General features: G+C 48.5%; 7 protein-coding genes across 7 annotated transcripts; 3 read left to right on the forward strand and 4 right to left on the reverse strand.

The window, feature by feature from the left end:
* Nucleotides 1-1,217: 1,217 nt before the first annotated feature.
* On the reverse strand, nucleotides 1,218-2,521 carry F5J12DRAFT_896013 (uncharacterized protein; the record flags this gene model as incomplete). Its single annotated transcript, XM_051747903.1, has 3 exons — nucleotides 1,218-1,925; nucleotides 1,999-2,310; nucleotides 2,336-2,521. The coding sequence occupies 3 exons, from the start codon at nucleotides 2,519-2,521 to the stop codon at nucleotides 1,218-1,220; spliced, it is 1,206 nt and encodes a 401-aa protein (XP_051596787.1).
* On the reverse strand, nucleotides 2,058-3,635 carry F5J12DRAFT_347679 (uncharacterized protein). Its single transcript, XM_051738995.1, has 2 exons — nucleotides 3,556-3,635; nucleotides 2,058-3,490 (listed from the first exon to the last, which is right to left on the reverse strand). The coding sequence occupies exon 2, from the start codon at nucleotides 3,474-3,476 to the stop codon at nucleotides 2,553-2,555; it is 924 nt and encodes a 307-aa protein (XP_051596788.1). The 5' UTR covers nucleotides 3,477-3,490; nucleotides 3,556-3,635; the 3' UTR covers nucleotides 2,058-2,552.
* Nucleotides 3,636-6,132: 2,497 nt separating this feature from the next.
* On the forward strand, nucleotides 6,133-7,426 carry F5J12DRAFT_852730 (uncharacterized protein). Its single transcript, XM_051746578.1, has 5 exons — nucleotides 6,133-6,334; nucleotides 6,387-6,488; nucleotides 6,552-6,696; nucleotides 6,759-6,927; nucleotides 6,980-7,426. Exons 2-5 carry the CDS (start codon nucleotides 6,395-6,397, stop codon nucleotides 7,196-7,198), a joined length of 627 nt encoding a protein of 208 aa, XP_051596789.1. The 5' UTR covers nucleotides 6,133-6,334; nucleotides 6,387-6,394; the 3' UTR covers nucleotides 7,199-7,426.
* Nucleotides 7,427-7,849: 423 nt separating this feature from the next.
* On the reverse strand, nucleotides 7,850-9,881 carry F5J12DRAFT_785297 (uncharacterized protein; the record flags this gene model as incomplete). Its single annotated transcript, XM_051743208.1, has 5 exons — nucleotides 7,850-7,953; nucleotides 8,171-8,743; nucleotides 8,819-8,863; nucleotides 8,915-9,060; nucleotides 9,283-9,881. The coding sequence occupies 5 exons, from the start codon at nucleotides 9,879-9,881 to the stop codon at nucleotides 7,850-7,852; spliced, it is 1,467 nt and encodes a 488-aa protein (XP_051596790.1).
* Nucleotides 9,882-10,360: 479 nt separating this feature from the next.
* On the forward strand, nucleotides 10,361-11,199 carry F5J12DRAFT_785298 (uncharacterized protein; the record flags this gene model as incomplete). Its single annotated transcript, XM_051743209.1, has 3 exons — nucleotides 10,361-10,823; nucleotides 10,902-10,948; nucleotides 10,993-11,199. The coding sequence occupies 3 exons, from the start codon at nucleotides 10,361-10,363 to the stop codon at nucleotides 11,197-11,199; spliced, it is 717 nt and encodes a 238-aa protein (XP_051596791.1).
* A 165-nt stretch (nucleotides 11,200-11,364) lies between these two features.
* F5J12DRAFT_785299 (uncharacterized protein) lies at nucleotides 11,365-13,370 on the reverse strand (the record flags this gene model as incomplete). The annotated part of the gene is made up of 10 exons (XM_051743210.1): nucleotides 11,365-11,446; nucleotides 11,500-11,701; nucleotides 11,762-11,889; nucleotides 12,166-12,308; nucleotides 12,366-12,388; nucleotides 12,436-12,484; nucleotides 12,533-12,618; nucleotides 12,847-13,169; nucleotides 13,224-13,240; nucleotides 13,290-13,370. The coding sequence occupies 10 exons, from the start codon at nucleotides 13,368-13,370 to the stop codon at nucleotides 11,365-11,367; spliced, it is 1,134 nt and encodes a 377-aa protein (XP_051596792.1).
* Nucleotides 13,371-14,152: 782 nt separating this feature from the next.
* On the forward strand, nucleotides 14,153-15,144 carry F5J12DRAFT_785300 (uncharacterized protein; the record flags this gene model as incomplete). The annotated part of the gene is made up of 4 exons (XM_051743211.1): nucleotides 14,153-14,289; nucleotides 14,353-14,592; nucleotides 14,687-14,915; nucleotides 14,965-15,144. 4 exons carry the CDS (start codon nucleotides 14,153-14,155, stop codon nucleotides 15,142-15,144), a joined length of 786 nt encoding a protein of 261 aa, XP_051596793.1.
* Between the last annotated feature and the right edge of the window lie 1,187 nt (nucleotides 15,145-16,331).

Here is a 16,331-nt window from a genome sequence, read left to right on the forward strand (position 1 = left end):
CCTCATCACTAGGCTGTGGAGCACTCCGGTCCTTTTTGTTACTGCCAAAGGCTGCGTTGATATTATCAAGAGAACCTGCACTGCCCCAAACAGCAATACAATTCACTAGGTAAACTCAATCGACGAAGCGCCTGCTTGATCGGCCAGGTGATGGACAATAGCTTCTCCCGGCAATATGGCTACTGACGAACTGTGAGCCACTGTACTTACTTTTTCGTATTAGGCATAGTGTGTGAACTGTCCGTGAAATGACTCAAAAACTTCAAATCAGTCTGGCCACTGAGTACTGAGCCTTAGTAGAATATGGACTGATGTGGATTCTATGGCAACTCACCAGCCCCGAATTGGTCACAATTGATTTGCAAATGCCGCGGTATGTACACTCCGTTGAACAACATCGTCTACGGCGCGGCGTATGGCATGTGAGGAGAGGGCTGGTATCGACCACGTGCATAATCTGCTACTTGGAGGGCACCCTCAGGAGCAGTCACAGACGCGCAGTAGGTGCAACGGAGGCACGCTCTATAGGATTATGTAAGCTCCGTAGTTCCAACCCGAGTGATCCGTTGGCAGCATAGGCTCTCGTCAGTACTATGGGCAAGCCTGCATCCGCTATCATAAGCCAATCAGTCCGGTTTGTGAGAGGCTAACGGTGATGAGACGAAGGAGATGTTCAAAGAACGACGATTGCATTATGGACTGTGATGGCACGTACGTGGCTCGGATTCTGCATGTCATGTGTACGCAGAATTTCAGTGTGCGTATGAACAGTTTAGTGCAATCCAGGACTCAATAACGCAACGATTCGGACGGTCAGAGTCCAACTCAGTGTGCACGGCACGAACAGTGTTGCCCCCGAGGTGAAGTTTGCTTTGCTTCAAAATTTGACTAAGTGGTTCGATGCAGTTGGAAGATTAAAAGTCAAGTTTAACCTCAGTTCACCGTGGTACGACCTCGACCTCGAATCCAACACATTCGTATGACAGATTATCCCGAATCCCCCTCTCCTAGGTGCTACATGGAAGTGGTACTTATATGCCAGTCTACGCGTTCTACATGGACGTACACCCCAATATTGATAGCCATACACTTGAATCCTAGTGAACCCCTCGAGACGACCGAAAACCCAAAGCGACAAAAATGAAACAGACCGAACTAGAGAGAAAAAAGGACAAAGAGAAATGAATGGAATGAGAAAGAACACGGGACGCTGCGTCTCACACCTTCACCGCCGTCTCAACGTCCTCAACGTCCGCAACCTCAATCTTGTCAAATGCCATCCATATTCCCTTCGCAGTATCCTGATCCAGGTCGACCTCCATCTCGGCTAACCCGCTAACCCGAGATGCGAATATCATCGGTGATGGTGGTACGTCGCCCTCCGAGTCTTCAAGTTCCGCAGCACGTACATTTCCGCTCAACTCGCTCACATCATGAGCGTCTCGAACGGACGTGACAGTACTTATTGACATCGCCCGCCCACGCTCTGAACGAGGGCCCAAAAACGACAACGATGAACCGAAAGCAAAGCCATTTTCCATCTTCACATGGAGGTCCATCATTGCTACTGGCAGCGGCGGACTGTCCTCGAGTTCCACCACGTCGAATCCTAGCCCCGATTTCAGAGCTCCTCCTGTTGTCGAGTCCGACTCGGACGTTAATGTTACGCCAGATCCATAATCTGGACCTGCCAGATCCTGACGCGAACCTGAAGCTGCCCAACTGGACCTCCTCCAACTGAACCGCTTCCGAAGACGGTTGGTTGATACCCTCGATGAATGACGTTCTGACCTAGATCTCTCTAGCTTGACTTGCCCGGTACCGATACCACCGTCGCGCTTATGGATGTCGATGTCGACCCCGCTGCTTAGAGTCACAGTGGCACCGACAGGATGAACTTGAAGAACGCTCGACCTAGGCTTGGACTTGAACGTAGGGGATACGCATCAGTAGTAAGAAGTCAGCATTTCCGTCAAGGACTCATAACCGTGCACGTACGTCAGTAGTCTCGTTGCCGCTGTGGTGACTGCCATCATCACACTTCCGGGCCTTATCTGCTTCGCCACCGCCATCTCTCTCTCCCACATCCAGAGGCCGATCCTTATTGGACCACACAGGCCAAGACGTCCCGGCAGGAAATGACAACGGTCTCGCCTTTACCTTCCGTGTACCAGAAGGGGGAAGAGAGAATGGAACTTGTCTTCCCAGAACATCGGAATTCTCTGCTGTGTGTTCGGGCTTCCTTCGCGTTTGGGCGCTCCATCGACGCCGGAGTCGACTCAGACCTAGAGCCGGGTTCGCAGCAGCACGCTGCCGGAGTCGACGCCACCTTCACCGCAGCCGTGATGCAATTATCGTCGTCGTCGAAGTCTAGCAGCGGTGACGCCGAGACTTCGAAGTTCTCCAAAAGCCGAGAACCCTGTGCCGTTGGAAGACGGCCGTGTGGAGCAGTCCAAGTTGAGATGAAAGCGGGTCGATCAGTCTCACTACCAGATGAGCTTCGACATTTGACTGCGTGCATGGCTTCTTCTGTTTCTGTATTTTTCGCCTCCTCAGTCTGCCTCCACTCGCTGGTCGTCGACTCGAGTCCCGTCCTGCTCCTCGGCCTCTTGCTCCTCCTGGAGGGCAGAAAGCGGTGGCAACGTATGACCACGTGCACGTGGTGGCGAGGACGTTATAGCGTGCACGTCTTCTGGACTTGAAAGCTCCACCTCAGCGTGATTTCCATCAACGTTGAGCTCCCGAGCTGGTTCCGCGTCTTCAGCTCGGCATCGTTCGTGATCAGGGCTATCAACAGACTTGAACAATACTGGTACCTCCGCCTTCGCACATGTGTCCAGTACCTCAAGCGTAGGCGCAACAGCTGGCAGAGACACACTCAAATCTCCCAATTCCGCCCCCTCTCGTCTCCTAATACCCACTAACACCTCAATCCTTCTCCTTATTTCTGCATCTGACATACCCGCAATTGCACTTTCGATATCTTCATCTTCATCGCCCACCGACTGATCCCCCCTTTCGGCGGCCGCACCGATACGCATTCGCTGAGGTAACTTCTCGTTCAAAGCGCGCACGACGCCTTCTAGTTTCTCGCGTGGCATCGTGAGTAGGTCTTCATGGCAACAGAACGGGGCCGCGGAGAGGGCTGTGAGAACGATCCCCTCCGTGGATGCGGAGTAAGTTTGAAGGATGACCCCTGGTAGCGTGATGTTCGAAGATGTCGTGGGCGTCGAAGGCGGCAAGGATGAACGTGGGGGTGTGCGTGTAGTGAACATAGTAGATGAACGGAGGAAACCCGCCGGTGAACGAAGCAATGTAACGAATGTGTGCATGGTTGAGCGGCGGCTCCGTTTTGGTGGTAAGTTCGCTGGTGGCGGTGGTTGTGCTATGTGAGCAAAGAGCGAGGTAGTCGCTGGTATCGTCGTCATAGTACTCTTTGAGGAGGTTGAGGGGTTGGCACGTTGTTTCGGATGCATGACAAGTCGACGGGCTAGCATATGATTGTGCGGACATTAAATCAGCGAGGGTGAAACGAGACGGAGGGCTGACACGGACAGAGAAGACCTACTCAGACGGGGAGCCGCCCACACGTGGGATGGGTTTGCGATTTGAGTAATTTCCTAGTGCGATTTGGATTGGCGCCACTTGCAATCAACGATGTCGAGGTTATGAGGTAGTTGGTAGTAGTTATTAGCATGGGCGACGGGCATCCATTGTACATAGAACTGTATGGTCGAAATCTATGGAGGCTGTCCATCAATGATCAATCTCGAGGGCGTGCTGACCACGCCACGGCCCAGAACACGGTCTCCGTACACCGCTTCAATTCGGGCGTTCTCAACGCGGGACGTGGGGGGACGTCGTCTCAGAGATTGGAGCTACCACCATTGACAACAACCGGATCGACTCAGTGGGCGAACTGCTGGTAAACATTGCATGGCTTGTACTCACTTTCGTTGAAGTTATCCCAGCGACTGTTGTTGAAACTCGGGGATGATGTGCATGGCGTACACAGAACCCCCGGCGCCGAGTCTTAGCAGACGTCAATGGCAGCGGAAGGACTCAAAAGTTCTGACTGCTTTTGCGTCCGGTTTGCCGATCCTGACATGAATCACGCTTGGACTCGCTAGTGTAGCCTCGGCGAAGAGTGCACCCAAGTGTACTTCTTATCCACAGAACCGCCTTGGGTCTCTTGATGGAGCAGTGCCAGACTCGACGGTTGAATTGCATCTCGGCGTACATAAGGATGATTTCCTGGAGCCGAACAATTTGCGGCGACCTCTCTGTCGGCAGTCATCATCAATTCCTTCGTAATACTTACCGTCCACCAACACCCTTCGTCGGCACTGAAACAAGTACGCGAGTATCTGGAGGCAATTACACGGCTGCTACCTTTTCCCCGTCGATTGTGTGGAAGACCTTGAATGGCTTCGGATGGAAGTTTTTCCAGCCATCTCCATTGTCGCCGCGTACAGAACAGATAACCCATTTTCCAACTCAATTTTGGGAACTGGTCCCGTTGACGAGCTCTCTGAGTGCGTACAATCACCGAGACTTTCTTAGAGCCAAAGACGCGTGCTAGACACGACCTCGGTGAAGGTTCTGCTCCAGACACGATATCTAAGGACCGCCTGAACATTATTTTTAATCCCTCGAAGTTGGAACCGATTGAAACCCATCTTTCCCAGAATCACCGGTCTGTAATTCGTCGGCAATGCTCCAGTCTCGTCTTTGTCCAACTCTAGCATGTTCCGTCAAGGGCATCAGTGGGCAATAAACATTTACTCTCTCTCGATGCGGCGGGCGGGAGTTCAAAGTTGATGTAAATGAGGTAAGTGGGTTTTTTGACCTTGACGTTAAGCTGCCATCGATCGAACTCCCTGGGAAATAAAAAGATCATAGCCATCCCATCATGACATTCGCACCGTAACTGAGCACACAAGCACCCACATAACGTTATTACAAGAGAGCATCCTTATTGTCGCTAATACGGATCGTCCCCCGCTTCATTCCGGTATGTCGCTTTTTTGTCTGCAGGTTAAGTTTCACGTAGCAACGACTCTTTCATTGTCAGATCCACTCTCATCTGATATGTCCATCTAAGGATTAGTTCAAATAAGTCTCAGCCTCTCAGGTTCTTGCGTTGTCCAGTTTACCCACCGTAACTATGCGTGACAAATGTCTTGTAGCACCTTTACATCCCGTGAATACGGTGTGGTCCATCTGCACACGCACTCTGAATTCGTTGTTTTCATCCCCCAGAAACCCGAGACTCTGAAGACCGGGAGCCAGCGAAACCTCGACGGCAGATTCTGCTCCGCCGTCATGTGCCCTGTGTATACATCCATGTTTTATCTTTACAGCCGATCCTGAGGACTCACGCATCTGCAATCTACATTGATTACATGTCGATGCTAAAATTCCAGCTCCTAAGTTGCGTATATACAGTCCAGGAGACTCGTACGCAACTTGTACGATTGTTACGCACCTTACGGTAAGTACGTCTTGTACTTTTCCTCCCTGCGGCAGGAGCCTCCAAATCCCTGCTTCTCTGAAAACTCCCACCTTTTGAATTCATCGCAAGTACCCCTGGGCACAACTACATACCCCTTTCGCTTTTCATGCGCTGGGTTGTAATCTGTATTGTCCGATGTCTCCGACACTCCGTAATAATGAGAGGCATCGTTGTGTTTGGCACCCCCTCGTGAACTTCCTTATTCGGACAAGTTACTTCTGCGGATCAAACAAGTTTGTGCGCCCTATGACCCATCATAGCGAGAAAATAGCCATCCGTGGCCACAGATGGAATTTCTCCGGAGTTCGTGTCATATGTACCACAGCAAGCAATCGAACCCCACCACTCGAGGTAAGTTTCCCGGACACGTATCTCATCATGGAGTAACGAACCGTGATAAAGAAAAAATCAGGCTATGCCTAACATTCGAACAAGTAATTGCGATGGTGAGGTGTGTAGCTCAGGGATGGCCAAGGGTGGGAGCACTGTCGACTGGTTGATTACAAGGGCACTTGCAGGAGACGACGTCCTTGTTTCCTTCCTCCCCCAATCGGGTGACGTAACCAAAGCTATGCACCCGCGGCCGATCTCAGGGTGTTTTGTCACAAACTTCCGTGTCGTTATTATATCTTTCCGTCCATTACATAAAAGCAACCTACATTCATTTACATAAATGTGGCGTTATTGCTCAACTGCTCGTGCTGGTGGTTTTTGTTCACTTGGGCTATGTTAGGTCATTTACACTTTATTCAAGCGGCCGTGGCCTCTATGAACTGGTTAGCTCACCGCAGACTACAGGATGTATATAAGCAGGTGAAGGTTAGTGCCTTCTTTCCCCCACACCTTCCCCCAACAACAGCTCGATTTTTAGATTTCACAATGGAGCAGCAACGCAAATCGATGTCCTCGTCCGATCTATCCGTGGCCATTGACCAGAACGAGCCCCTTACTATCATACAACAGTTCTGTCAATGTGAGTGGTAGTTTCATGATGTTTATAACGGTCAAATAATATCCAGCCATCCCATGCACACAGTTGTTTTCCCTACCTTGCTTGGCACACCTTCGCTAGAAACTCTTGTCGAGATCGCAGAGCAAGACGAAAAGAAGTGGTCTAAACTCATAGACCGTTTGACCACTCGCACATCAAACATCACCATTGTTGGCTCCCTCGCATCTTCGTACGTCCCAAACTGAGTTGTTCTGACGTACCCATGGTATACTCACCTTGTCGTTATGCAAGGGCCACTATTGGATTTCTGACTACCACCCCGCCAACTGGTATCGTAACGTGGAACCACCAATTCCCATACTTTTGCATCGCAACTTCGAGTGGGAGTGCTTTGCTAGCCGTTATGAGTGGCCTTTGCCTAATTTTATACTTGTCCGTCGTACGTCCCGAATCTGTCAGAGTGAGTGTGGTCACTAGTCCTTATCCGCTCCGTTAACAACCAACAATTATAGGAGTTGCAGAAAAGCATGTTCAAACGTGTATCCGTTGCTATGTTGTTGATGATGCCAGTTATCTTCCTATTCTTTGCGGCGTTCTGTATTGTCGTTGCATGGATCGCGGCTATCTGGTTCGGGAACCAAACTTGGCTGAAGGCTGTAGGGACCATTCTGACTGTTAGCAGTGCAGTGGTCGTTGTGTTTCTGTTTCTGGTTATTGGTGCGGTCTATTAGTCCTGCTACTATCTCTTAACATGTACCTTGTATTTTCTTTGGAACATGTGGACACTTGGCATTGGAGTCACGTAGATGCAAAGGAACTTGTTCTGGTTCAAGGTTACTAATGATGCCATTTATGTAAATACACTGCTGGTGGATTTCTCAGAGCCTTCTGGTACTTACTGTGCTTCTGTCATTTTATGTAACCTCAGGTGCTGTTCACCCTGCAAATGCAAAGTCCAGGTTTTCAACTTCAGCTTTGGCAAATTAGTCATGTGATGATGTGATGATGTGATGTTGATATGAAGTAGAACACTTTTAATGACAGCACACATCAGCAAAACACAAAAATGTGTTAGTAACTCATAGCTGCCCATAGTATTTGCACAATTCCATATTAATCCAAAGCAATGTCAAGCATCCTAGCAACTCATAGTGCCAGAATAGACTACACCAGACTTGCCCAAAGTAGTGGCCAGCATCCAAGCAACCCATAGCACCTGAGTAAGCCACACCAGTGATACCAGCAATCCAAAGACCAATAGCTACCTAGCATACAAGGGAACAGACACACCTAGCTAATACAGCAACCTAGATTCCCACTGTAGTAGATAACTTGGTAGATCTAACTTCATTGCTATGCATGAAGGCAATGAGCCCATGTACCTAGTTAGGCTGTGTGACACAGCCAGCAGAGGTTGACAGTTGTGTGACATGGGCCAGCAGAGGTTGAGCCAACCTATGAGTTGTCACCATAACATAGGGATTGGCTGTGATTATGTTGGCATGTGTCATTCAGGATTGGCTACAATTGTATTGTCATGCATGACAGCAGAATTGGCTACAATTATATTTTTAGGTGTCACATGGAGAGGCTTTGAATAGAATATCATCATGTCATAGGGACATATATAGCATAGCCCAGACTAGATCTGCATTGTGTACATAGGGCAGCCCAACATGACAACACAGTATGTCCAGGCATACAGTGGCACACAGCAGCAACTCCCAGCACATGGTAGAAACATGATATGCCATTGCACCAAATGCTGGGTGGATTACTGGAGTGGTGAGTACCAGTGGCAAGGACCATCTGAGCATGACTGAGGCAAAAGTGGCATTTTCTTGCATCTGACAGTGTGGTAGGTGGTAGTGGCAGGAAAGTAGAAGGGGCTAAAAGCATATCACCTGGGAGGTTCTGGAGGATGCTGGTATCAATCGCAACCCCCTGGACCATTGTAGTGGGCACAAGGTCAAGTATCCTTGCACCATCAGTGGGAATGACTGCTTGATGACTTGTAATTGCAAAGCCAGTGGGGGAGGGGCAGGAGGGTCCAGGTGCATCAGGTGAGGAATGTGGCAATGGGTACAGGTGCTGGTGTAAGGCCTCAACAAGATTGCAAAGCATCTGCAATTTGGTCTGGGTATCTGCAAGGGCCTGCTGGGTATTGGCAAGCTCATGGTGGGTATCTAGGAGATCTTGTGCCATCTCCATATGCTGCTGCTGCAATGCTGCAATCTCCTCTTCCATACACTCCATGGGGGTGGCATTGGGGGTCACTGGGCAGGATGGGGTAGTGAGACAGCTTTGGGATGTTGCTGCCCCCTGGGATGCTGGGCTTGATGTCTGCTGACCTGACTGCTGCCAGGATGGAGTGACAATGACCACTCCATCAAAAACTATGTTAGGCTCGAATAAGAATAGCAGAATGAAAGAAATGGAGGACTTACTTTGCCTGCAGGAGCTTGGAGTGGCCAAGGTGGTTGTCTTGCCAGTGGCAGGTGTCATACTTCTAGTGGCTGCCCACCACTTCTGGGTCTGCCACATGGGAGTGGTGGGTTCCAAGGATATTGTGGCTGATGGCCCTGGTGAAGGGCTTTGAGGATGGCATCAGCTGGGGGGATGGGTGGCTGTGATGGTTTGGGGACAGTCCACTGCTCCATCAAGTGCCTCAGTTACAGCATGACTGTGGGGTCACCTTGACCGTGACCATGCAGCCTTCACTCCAGTGAAGATACTGCACCTGTACTTCTGGCAGCTACACTGCCAACATGCAGAACCTGGCTTGACCACACATGGCAGATTTTTCTCCATGCACCTATTGCATTGGTCTTCTTCAGCAACAGGCATATAGCCAGCAGCAGGGGTTGCAAGAGCTGCAACTGAGTGGCCACAACCAGCAGATGCTCCAGCAGTTGCCATTGAAATGTTGGCATCACTTGCTGCCACTGACCTTGTATGCTTCTGTGGCCTTTGACTTCTGGGCCAAGTGCCAGTAGGAGCAGTGCAACTGGTTGATTGGCCACAGGGTTCTTCCAAAGTGTCAGCAGTGGCAGCAGCATTGTCACTTATCTGAAGTGGGTCTAATGGAACTGCATGCCATTTACCCTTGTTGATGGGCCTTTCAATCTGGTACCACAGATGGTCCACAACATTGGCATCCATTGTGTCTCTGATCTTGTCAAAGTTTGGCCACTCCTTCAATGCTGTAAGCACCACTGGATCTGTCATAATCATTTTGGCAGTGATGATGTGGGTGGGGATGGTGAATTTTGAGGGCAGTTCCTCAGCCAAAGGGTGCACATGGGTTTGGAATGTTGTAAATATCAGAGGATAAATAGATTGGCATGCCACAAACCAACTGTTCTCAAATGACATGCATAGCTCTTTTCCAGTATTGCTTGTTCCTGTGGTCATGGAGCATCAAAAGCTCCACCATGACTATGTCTGCAGCATTAGTGACTATTTCATGTGGGAGAGTGACAGAGGGAGTGACAGCAGTGGTTTGGGATGCTTCAGCATGTTGGGACATTTTTGTGGAAGTGGGGTACTAGTGTGAGAGCAGTGCAGTCAAGTGATAGTTGACAATTGTGTCAGCAGTGCAGCTGCATTTTATATTTTCATGAACCATTGTGCTGGCATCAACACTGGCTGGTAGACAAACAAGCCCAAATAGCCAAATCTGACATTGTGACACAATTGAACAATATTTCAATCAACTTATCAACATACTACAGATTGCTGAATATCATGGAGCAAAAGTCAGTAAGGTGGAGGCTGGGCAGTCTGGACACTCGATGTAAGTAGTTGTTATAACATACAACTGTCAATAACCTTTGCCAGTCATCTCCCCATGTAATAAACCTTGGGTATTGCCAGGTGCTGACAATACAGATATGGTTGTAGATGAACCAGAATTTCTACTGTTCAGAGTGGCTGCAAATGCCACAGCTTGGGGCCATCAGCTAGGATCACCATTGTCCTCCATGCTGCCAAATGCTGGCCCTTCCCAGCCATTGCTCAGCATGCTTGCACCATCTTGGGACTCCCCACCACTTTCACTGGAGGTGCAGCCATCTGCTGCTGATCAACAATGGGAGGCATGGCAAGCAAGTCATTCCATGCCATCCTTGGCCACCATTGTGCCTAGCTGGGATTCACCAACATCTTCCCCAGCAGCCTCACCCCCACCTAGATCATTGCTGGCATCCACACAAATTCCACAAACTGCATCATCTCCCCTGGATCATGCATATATGGATGAGTGGCTAGATGGTGCAGCAGCCTCTGAGCCACAGCCCATCCCAGCTACATCACAGCAACCATCTCCATGGCCTATGGCCACTGATGCCACCACTGGTGAGTGCCATGTCATCTCTTGTTGCCGCCAGTATTAAGTGTATTAGCTCACTTTTTGGTGCTGCAATGTTTTGCCAGTGACTTGGGTATACAAGGAATTCATGATGAAGGGCCACTTACAACATGTAAGTTGTTTATGATATCCCTCACATATATATCAATCATCCAGCAGTGGAAAAAGCACAGTGGCTTGTGGTTCTTCTTGCAGGACCAACTGATGAGCACCCACCCTGTCTTAACACCACCACTGATGGGCCAATCATTGCAGCCTACAACCACTACAGCAATATATTGGTGGAATCAAGCATCCAGTTTTGCCTGTTGCTTGCAAGGAGAGCACAGCTGGCAAGGACTCAGCAATATATACAAGATTTGATGACCAGTGATTGGGATGGCAAGGATGGATTGGAACTGGATGAAGATTTATTGTAATTATAGCTATTGGTTGTCAAAATGTAGTATCAAATTCCATGGCCATGTAAAATACAAATGCTAACATCGCCTATGTTTCTTGGAGGGACTAGGAGTAGGAACATTGTCATCAGGCCACTTTGGTGCCTTCCACACCCATTTTGATTGCCACATACCCCTTGCATTGTCTATGCTGGTCCAGTGCATGGGTACTAGGATTGAGAGATAAATTGAATCAACAATTCAGTGACCGTGGCACAAGTACTGACTCATCAATGAAATGGGCAACTTGTGCTTTGAATCTTCCTGTTTATGGCCTCTCTTGATAGTTGTTGGCACTGCCAATGGATCTGCCAGGCAGAGAGAATCAGGTGAATCAATGTGGCAGCCTTCTGGCATAGGTTGCACAGGGCTTGTATTGCCACCCACAACCTGCCACCAGGCATTTGGTGGTTCCTTGCCAATGGCTGAAACATGTCAGCCATTAATGTTAACAATATTCAGCTTCTGTGATCCTGCTGGCTTACCAATTGGCCAGCAGGTGTCACCCTCAGCCACTTGGCATCCAGCAATCCACTGCTGGGAATCCAAATCTGGCAATGGTACTGCCTCTGCAGTGTCTTCATCCACCATGCTTGTGCCTGTACCATCATTTCTGTTTGATGGCAATGTTGGTGGTATATGACAGAGATTGGATTCATTGTCAGAATCAGACCCTACAACTTTGTCCCCCATTAGATAATATTGCCACACATTTAAGTTCCAGATGGATACCTTCATACCTGTTTGCTGTCACTGCTTCTTCCTACCCCACATCATTCTATCCATTGTCCTTTTGCCTGCTGACTGGTCTGGGCTCCCATCCAAATCCTGCTTTGCACCCATCCTCACTCCACTGCTGTCAGCCTCTGCCACTGGCATTCAGAGGGACCCTCCAGCATCTCTCCACTTCTTGAAGCCAAACATATTGTTGGGATGCTGCTCTTTTTGCTCTTGCCACCATTCCAAGATTGCTGTCAACTCATCCTGGGTAAGTTGACTTGGCTCTTTGAAGGGAACCTCAGGTGGCAGAAACTGTGGTGCAATATAAAGTGCAGTGTTGGTCACTATTGCACTCCATGGAACAGTCACCTGTGAATTCCTGCAGGCCTTCCCTGTAATGCATGTCAATGAACAGTATTTCTCTGATTGTTATACATACGATAGTGAAATGTCACAAGTGTCTGCATGATATCCTTCAACTTTGGTGCCTGCATGTCCAATATGTTCGGGACATATGGTGTGCCATTTTCACTGACCAGCAGGATGGTTTTAGGTTTCCCATTGCTCTTTCTCTGCTTTGACCATGGAGTGGCATCTTTGTCTGGTGACTCGGCATCGGTGCCTCCATTCCCAAATGCCATTCATGCATACTTTATGAATATATCCTGGCACTTGTCCAACTCCTCAAATAATTTGCCATTACACAATTCATTGTTGAAATCATGTCTGGATGAGTTGGTCAAAATCTGGCAGTACTCATCTGCACAAAGAACAAATTCCTCACACTCCAACTATCACCTCTCCATTGGCATATTCCTATGCTGCCATCACTACCACCCTGGCACCACACCACTTCCACATTTCCTTAGCAAATTCCTCAGCATATTTACAGCCTTTCTTCTCTGCAGTTCTGTTTCTTGTGAGTGATGGGCAGCATTGCCAAATGGTATGTACTCTGACTGAACATCCCAAGGTGGCTGCTGCTCATTCCATTCTTTGGCCAATGCCTTGGCCTCCTGTATCTCCTTGGCAGTAAGGGACTTCATGACAGTGTAAATGGCCTTCTGATAAGACTTGATCATTTCTGTGGATCCCTGCTTGATCCCAGCTTCTTCCAACACTTTTTTGATTGATTTCTTTTGATGGTGCATGACCACCTTCCTCAGTGTCCAACTGCCACCATATTTGATCAGAGCCCATCAACTATGGCTCCAGCTGTGGTTGTACAACCAAGTCTGAATTGCCTGGAAATGGTAAGGACATGCCAGGTAATCAATGGGAGGTGTAGCACACCTTCTTCTTCCAAACCCATTCATGCATTTTCAGCATCACATTCACATCAAGGTTCTTTATCTTGTTTCTGAGGGTTAACATGATGGAGCTCCTCTTGTTTTGGTCAGCATTTTTCCATGACTCTAGCTCAGCCTCAAGAATCTCAATTTCAGCTGGCTGAAGACTGGTCCCCTTTTGTGGCAGGGGGGTTTTGGTGTTGTTGGAGAAAGAGTCACTTTCATAGTCACTGGATGCCATTGAGGATGGAGGTGCTTGTGTGCAAATTTTCAGGGGACAGCTAGTATGATGTCTATTGAAGAGAGTAGACTTCTCCAGCATTCTCCCATGTCAATGAAGGTTACATTTTGGTGTCTATTCCATTCTTGCATGCCAGTTGATTGGACAGTTTCCCAAGATGGCTAAGGTTGTTAGTCAATCATGAGATTTCCATCCCTGAGCCACATGCAAAGGCAGTGCCTCTCAGACTTCATGGATCTGAGATCTTTGGTAATTGGGCAATGTGCATTGAGATGCTGTGGATGGTATGGGCACTATGGGCATGATGTAGGACAAGGCTTTTTGCAAGTGCTCATTCATTTCATTGATCTCTAGGCAATGTGCAGGTGCCAGCACTGAAATCATGTGCCAGATCCTAAGACAGCATTACCATAGTCAGTGGTCAGACCTTGCTAGCATGTGTTGGCTGCATGTATTTGTTGCAATCAAAACCTTCTGCATTGCAACATTCATCATGGGGAAGTCAGAGATTGCACCAGTGGGACCTGCTACAAGAGTGACCCAGGTGACCTGGCAAAGAGTGAAAACCACCCAAGGATATAGGGATAAGATGGTAAAAGTAACACCCAGAAAGCAGGTGCCAGGCCATGCAACTCAGCCTCCTGTGCAGCCTGGCTCTGTTATCCTGGATCACCTGGACTGCCTGTTGGATGATGTGGGTGAACAACTGCCATCCAATAATGATGTATTGCCTGCAACACCTCCTAAACCTCAGAAAAGTCAGGTGTGTGGAATGCCACATTGCCCAACAAACCTGCAATGACAGTGTCACACAATTGTAGAATAGTTATCTGCAGCAGTGGTTGCTGCACCAATGGCATTATCTAGCCATCCTGTTGGACATGGAGGCCCCACCTGAGCCAAGGGATTTGTCCTGTGTGGAGCAGATGGAATTTTCCAGTGCACTGAGTGTGCCCATTGGCCAGTCTTCTGCACCATGTGTTGCTGGGCAGAACACAAGCACCAGCCATTCCACAGGGTGGAACAATGGAATGGAACATTCTTTGAGGAATCATCCCTGCAGCTGGTAAGCATCTGAATCATGATGGTTGTTCCTGTATTTACCATTCAGGCCAATCTCACCATCCCATTACCCTGATCATGCTGCTCACAGCTGACAGGCTGTTAACATACCTGAACAATGGTGATCAGAGTCCCTGCAACATTTTAGCTTTCATCAAAAGCTTGAGTCCCTGCCTGACAAGGATTAAGGAGTGCTGTGTCAAACTGGCCACTACCATGGCCCATGCATGGTGGCAGAATGACAGTGGCAAAGTGGAATTGGGATATGAGAGGAGACTGCTGTGGGATGTAATTGTGGAAGCTGCAGAATTTTTCACAGGAGTATTGGTAAGTGGCAGCACACCTTTGCTCACTCCCAACTCACCTGTGGTATCAGAACAGTGGCATTTTGCTACCCCTGCTTATTAATTCACATCCATCACCCACTGCTGAACATGCTGCACTACATGCAATGTGCACAGAAGGCTTGAAGGATATCAATCAGGAGTTATTGTGTCTTTCCAAGTTAATCTTACATTCACAGGAGCAGATGTCATCACTGGAAGCTGTTACCTGATCTAAACTTGCTTTACAGGTTGCATGAGTGGAGTTGGTGTTGAAGGTGTGGGAATGAACATACAGCCACTGTACATATTATCAACCATCTATAATGAGTTTCCTTTGGGGCTGGTAGCTTTACTTTATCAGAATCAATGCTGGTAAATGTATAGGGGCATTCCCATGATCACTGGGTCTTTTGTGTACTCTTCTCCCTGCAGCCCCAATCATGTCAACATCATTCTTGGGCTGGCAGTCTATAAAACCATCCACCAGGTTCACAGTCAGATATCTGTGATGTGCCAGCACCATTGAACCATCTCCAGCATGGTGCTCCAAAACTGCCCATTCAATGATGCCACTAGCAAAACAGGCTGGTAATCTGGACCCTGATTCATGTTGCCAGCAGTATCAGAAATGTGCAACCCCCAATTGGGACATGTGGAAGGGGCTAATATCTTCAGTAATGTATACTTCAGTGGCATTCACAGCTGTTCAAGGTTGTGTTCTGGCCAGGCCGCATTCCAAAATGCCAATGAGGCTGTGGTCTCATTGCTGCAGAGAGCTTCTATGCCACATTTAGTTCAATGTTGCCACATTAGTCACTACAATTGCTGACAACATTGGCCACACAATTGCTGTGGCCAGAGGGATCTGTGCTGTGTGTTCCTCGTGTCTCTGGATGATATCCCACTTGTTGCCAGTGGATTCCCTTAACTTCCCCAACCTGATTGCATTAGAAATGTCTGGTACCAGCACATTCCCATCCAACTATCTACTTTCTGACCAGCTTGTGGAGCACATGTGCTGCCGAGTTCTCCATGAGACACATCCTTGCACTGCCACTGTCCTGCCACAACCTCTCAAACTTGAGGTTCAGACATGTATCACACTCAATCAAATGGTGGCAACACCAGCCCAGGCCTATCATGATCCCCATATGCCATTTTAAGAGTGCTGCTGTGTGTCCCACTAACATTTAATGCAGTTCCCTCCAGCATTGAATTAATCAGGCTGTCAGAAAGCCTATCGCCTTGAGAAACAGGTTTCAATTTGAACCAGGAGGCCTGCATCCTTTCTGCTCACCCACCATACCTGAGTGGGTATTTGGACATTCCTGCAATCATTCTGGGTGAAGGGGATGCAACTGCTTTGTGGTATCTACCCAGTGCAATGTCCCAATCAATGCAGGTAGGCATTGTGATG

The sequence above is a fragment of the Pisolithus orientalis genome, assembly GCF_024613125.1.
Source record: "Pisolithus orientalis strain OTSU chromosome Unknown F5J12scaffold_35, whole genome shotgun sequence".
Taxonomy (NCBI): Eukaryota; Fungi; Basidiomycota; class Agaricomycetes; order Boletales; family Pisolithaceae; genus Pisolithus; species Pisolithus orientalis.

What these genes read in the sequence shown, in the direction of transcription:
- F5J12DRAFT_347679 (XM_051738995.1), bottom strand. Translation starts at nt 3,476, where the DNA reads ATGCATCCGAAACAACGTGCCAACCCCTCAACCTCCTCAAAGAGTACT.
- F5J12DRAFT_852730 (XM_051746578.1), top strand. Translation starts at nt 6,395, where the DNA reads ATGGAGCAGCAACGCAAATCGATGTCCTCGTCCGATCTATCCGTGGCC. An exon ending in CATACAACAGTTCTGTCAAT is followed by an intron (nt 6,489 to 6,551) that starts GTGAGTGGTAGT and finishes CCATGCACACAG; the next exon opens with TTGTTTTCCCTACCTTGCTT. An exon ending in GTTGGCTCCCTCGCATCTTC is followed by an intron (nt 6,697 to 6,758) that starts GTACGTCCCAAA and finishes TCGTTATGCAAG; the next exon opens with GGCCACTATTGGATTTCTGA.